This window comes from Anopheles darlingi, chromosome 3 (genome assembly GCF_943734745.1).
Source record: "Anopheles darlingi chromosome 3, idAnoDarlMG_H_01, whole genome shotgun sequence".
NCBI classification, from domain to species: domain Eukaryota; kingdom Metazoa; phylum Arthropoda; class Insecta; order Diptera; family Culicidae; genus Anopheles; species Anopheles darlingi.
The window spans coordinates 14,204,399-14,208,966 of NC_064875.1; the positions used below are offsets into that span (position 1 = coordinate 14,204,399).

Below are 4,568 nucleotides of genomic sequence, written 5' to 3' on the forward strand. Positions count from 1 at the left end.
AAAATATGCGACAGTGTTTCTCAGTGTAGCCAATCAGTCCGAACAAAGAGTTATCTCGAAAGAACGCTACATAATGGAGTAAAAGACCTTATGCTCTTGTGATTGCTTCTGAAGTAAGTTTATGTGAGTACGTTTTATGTGGCACATTTTAAGTGGATGACAATATTCGAAGAGCCACATTTTTATCTGAAAATTTGGAGCACATAAAGTAACGGATAATTTGAAATGTTGTTTATATTTTGGAGACTCATGCAGAACAATCCCATGTAGAATAAGCCCACGCAGCATGTTTGTTTTGATTATTGGGTTGGTCAAAAAAGTTCGTCGCCGGTAAACGATTAGGGAATCAAGCGTGCTTTTTACTTAATTTTTAAGTGATGGAGGTGAAAGTGAACAAGAAAAGTAAATCCTCGACGGACGAGGAATTGCTGCAGCTTTCAAAACAGGTAAATAGTGAAAGATCCCCTCGTAGTGTCCAGCATGACGAGATGGTTCACTTTCAGGAGCTGATCGACAAAATTAAACAACTAGAAGCCCACAACTCCCAGCTAAAATGCATCGTACAAAAGAACCTCAAACCGGACACGAAGAATGAAAATGGAAAACACTCCAACAAGCGTCGTCCGTTTGATTTCAGCAAGTGTCACAAACGCCACATTCTGCTGCGTTTCTTCTACCTTGGCTGGGACTATCAAGGATTTGCGGCGCAGGAGGATTCCATCGAAACGATCGGTTGGTTTCCCTCGGTGCTCGTTTTGCGATAGCTTTGGCTGTAACGTTTCTATTAATTGCAGAACATCACCTATTTACCGCTCTACAGAAGGTTTGTCTCATCGAGAGCCGTGAAACATCCAATTACAATCGTTGCGGACGCACGGACAAAGGCGTGAGTGCGTTTCATCAAGTGATCAGCATCGATGTTCGATCCAAGATTGCACCGGAAGATGATCAACTGAGCGAGGACAGCCTAGCAACCGAGCTCGATTACTGTGGGATGCTAAACCGCGTTTTACCAGAAGAGATCCGCTGCCTAGCGTGGATGCCGATGGTCAATCCCAGCTACAGCGCTCGGTTCGACTGTCGGTCACGCACCTATCGGTACTTCTTTCCACGTGGCAACCTTCGCATCGATGCTATGCAGGAAGCTTGTCGCCACCTCGTTGGGGCGCACGATTTCCGAAATCTCTGCAAAATGGATGTAGGCAATGGAGTGGTCAACTTTGTGCGAAGTATCGATGAATGTACGATCCATGCATCGCAGACAGACAGTTCCGGGATGGGGAGCTACGATATGATGTACCTGCAGCTACGCGGTAAAGCGTTCCTATGGCATCAAGTACGTTGCATAATGGCCGTACTGTTGTTAGTTGGAGATGGCAAGGAAGATCCTACGATCGTAAAGGAGCTGCTGGATGTGGATAGGAATCCCTGTAAACCACAGTACAGTATGGCAAGTGATGTACCGCTCAACCTCTACGATTGCCAGTTCAATGAAAAGAGCAGCGATGCCTCCGGAGAATCCGTGTCCGAAGGAAGCGATTTGAGGGATTGGATCTTCAAAGAGGAAGATCTGCGTCGCACCATCTCCGATTTACAGACTCTGTGGACCCGAGCGAGTGTGAAGTAAGATTGGCAGAGACGATTTCTAATGTTTGTAAATCGTTAATTACATCTCCCCCCTATTGCAGAACTACAATGATGCGTGAAATGTTGCAAACACTCCAGGATACCTTCACTCAGCATTTTGGCGCACATGATCAAATCAGCAATCAGGCGTCTTCTCTTACACTCGGAGTAAGAAGCCGGGAATATTGTCCCCTGTTGCAGCGCCAACGATGTGGTGAGTAGAAACTAAAGTGCAGTGCTGTGGCACAATTTCATTTATTACCTTCTTTCTATTTATGAATTTCTTTCTTTCCACTATGCGTGCCGTCGTAACGCGTGAGCCAGAAAGCCTCGAGAATCGTATCGAGCATTTCGCCAAGAAGCGACGGATTGAGGTTAGCAACAAATCAATCGACAGCAACGTTTGTCCCCCCGGCGCACTGGAGAGCAGCACGTAGCGAGCATAAAGACTGAACCGTCCAGCCGCATGAAGATGTAGATCAAACGTCGTGGCCATGCGCTCGGAATAATGGATGAGCGCGGAATCGCGAGCGGACTCACACCGAAGAGCGACTGCTGATGAATCGTTTCAAATCGAGACTTTATTCGAGATACAATTGCATGTGTTTTTTGTACAAAGAAAACCATTCACTTTGCCGCTCGCTTAGCGGGCCGCAGTGCCTTACAAACTATGTAAACTTTTAAACCGATCGTGGGATCACGATCACGGATGTGAACGATGGTCGATCGACTTGCTCTAATCGTGGGATTGAAATCTTATACTCTCGAGTCATTACTATACTGTGCACTCGGAATGTCTTATGTAAAAACAGTGGTCATGGGAAGACACCGAAAGAGGGAGACGGGAGGGAGATAAGGTAGGAGGATGACCACGCGACACGCTTGCAAAATAAAATAAAGAACAGGTGACTAGAACTGAAGTGTCGCGCGTACGTTCGTTCGTGTGCTTCGCCAAAGTACACGTGGCGCGCATAATAAATAATCCATTTGTCGTTTGACTTGGCCTTTACCCGTGGAACCGCTCGAAAGGAGCAGCATTACGGGGCCATTGCAGGTGGAAGGTGATTCCGTAGGGCGGCTCTAGTGCTTAGTTCGGTAGGTTGTCGACGGATTTAGCGCGATGATATCTGCAAAGAAGGGAGCGAATGCACGTGCACGTTAAGCTAAGGATTCTATCGATTCCGTATTCCACACCGAATGCTTACCGTCTTCGGGCTAGCTTTAGCACCACGGGACCTTCTCTGACGTTCTTGAACAGTGCGATCGTCTCACCGTGGCTCATGCCCTGCACCGCATCCTCATTGATCGCCAGTATTTCGTCTCCTGTGAAAAGGTGTTTGTTGATTAGCGTTAATCTTAGCTACAAGCCCTCGTAAGTCCTACGGTTGCGGGGCTTACCAGCTTTCAGCGTTCCATCGAGTGCAGCCTGGCCGCTCGGGAAGACGGTCTTCACGTAGATGCCCATGTTACCGCGCGGAGAATCCCGACCACCGACTATGCTGAAACCGAGCGACTTCATACCGGCGCCCTTATAAAAGGTGACCGTCAGGTAGATACACTTGTGTAAACCTTTAAAGAATTAATGTTTGGCGTTACAATTAAGGATAAAATATCGTAGCTAGCACCGTGCTTACCCTCGATGTAAGACGATCCCTCCTCGTTGATTAGTATCCGGACACCGGACTCGAACTTTGTACTATCGAGGCTGGCCGAACAACCCAGTTCGTTCGCACCGCTATCGCTAATGTTGTTCTCCGTTTTCGAGCGTTGCAACGGATTGCTCTCGAGTGATATCGCCCCGCCATCGGCTCCCTCTAGCGTACCGGTGTCCGATTGGAGGCGAATCCGTTGCACCGACCGGTGTAGATCCTCGTCACTCTTAAGTGTTGCCTTCTGCCTCAGTGCCCCACCGATCGGTACATTACGGCGTATCGTATCGGAGATTACCTGCACCATGACCGCGGTTGGCCCACTGGAACCTTCCGCTATCGACGAGCGGCATCCATCGGTGTTCGTTAGGTGACGTATCGATTGATGGATGCTACCGTGCGATACCGGACGGTACAACGAGTACAGACCCGTTTCGTTCGGATCGATCGTTTTACCCTGCGACGAGGCACTACCCATCGGAAGCTCCTCCTCATCGCTATCCTTGATGATGCGCTTGGAGCCCAAAATCTGTGAGTAACCGTTCTTGGCCAGCGCCTCGAGCCGCTGCTTGCTGATCATCTGCCACTTTTCATCGTCGCAGATGGTGTTCGAGATCGAGATGCGGTTCGCGTACACCGGCACATAATCCGAGGGGCTGTAGATCGGTGTGAGCGGGAACGGTTTACCACCGGGTCCACCGACCGTAACGGTGGCCTTACCACCGACCACACCAGCCGCCCGTGGGGAGGATGATGAGGACGAGGAAGCGGAAGATCCTTCGGGAGGCGACGATGAGCTGGAGCAACCGGAAGACGATGCCAGGGAGGCGGTCGAGCTGATCGATATAGCACCGGAAGCGGCCGTCGTCGGTCCACCCGGTAAACCGCCGTCCGCCGTCGCCGCCGCCGCCGCCGCCAACCGGGCGTCGATCTTTATCTTTCGATTGGCGTCAGAGCTGAACGTAGTTAACTCGTCATGTGCAATGACAAGGTCTACGACATTGTTGACAAATGTCGAGAGGATACGCTGGACAGTGCTGGGAGACTGCAGGCCACGTAAATGATGCCCGTTTACGTTCACAATCTCGTCGCCGATGCGCAATCGGCCATCCCTGGTTGGTAGAAGGTAGGTAGAAGAAGAAGCGAAGGCGTAGTTTAGTGCTCTGGCATATCGTTTGGCGAAACCATCGAAAGTGATATAATAGGGCGGGCGTAACACGCAGGGTGGGGTTGTGCATAATGCGTTTTTAATATTGGCGACACGTCGGTACGCCATGTCTGTTCGTCTGGACT

The 4,568-nt window shown here is 49.8% G+C and overlaps 2 protein-coding genes across 4 annotated transcripts in view; one reads left to right on the forward strand and one right to left on the reverse strand.

Annotated features, from left to right (window-relative positions):
• The first annotated feature begins 356 nt into the window (after nucleotides 1-356).
• LOC125954071 (tRNA pseudouridine(38/39) synthase) lies at nucleotides 357-2,201 on the forward strand. Its single transcript, XM_049684066.1, has 5 exons — nucleotides 357-446; nucleotides 504-732; nucleotides 795-1,623; nucleotides 1,689-1,840; nucleotides 1,951-2,201. The coding sequence occupies exons 1-5, from the start codon at nucleotides 378-380 to the stop codon at nucleotides 2,061-2,063; spliced, it is 1,392 nt and encodes a 463-aa protein (XP_049540023.1). The 5' UTR covers nucleotides 357-377; the 3' UTR covers nucleotides 2,064-2,201.
• LOC125954058 (uncharacterized) overlaps nucleotides 2,196-4,568 on the reverse strand; it is a 48,421-nt gene continuing 46,048 nt past the window's right edge. For 2 of the 3 annotated variants that reach the window (XM_049684046.1, XM_049684047.1), the window contains 4 exons: nucleotides 3,261-4,387; nucleotides 3,025-3,195; nucleotides 2,832-2,949; nucleotides 2,196-2,753 (listed from right to left, as the gene is read on the reverse strand). In XM_049684046.1, coding sequence (XP_049540003.1) covers nucleotides 2,714-2,753; nucleotides 2,832-2,949; nucleotides 3,025-3,195; nucleotides 3,261-4,387 — 1,456 coding nt within the window. In that variant the 3' untranslated portion in view covers nucleotides 2,196-2,713. The remainder of the gene's footprint in view (nucleotides 2,754-2,831; nucleotides 2,950-3,024; nucleotides 3,196-3,260; nucleotides 4,388-4,568) is intronic. The other variant, XM_049684045.1, reaches the window with a different exon arrangement.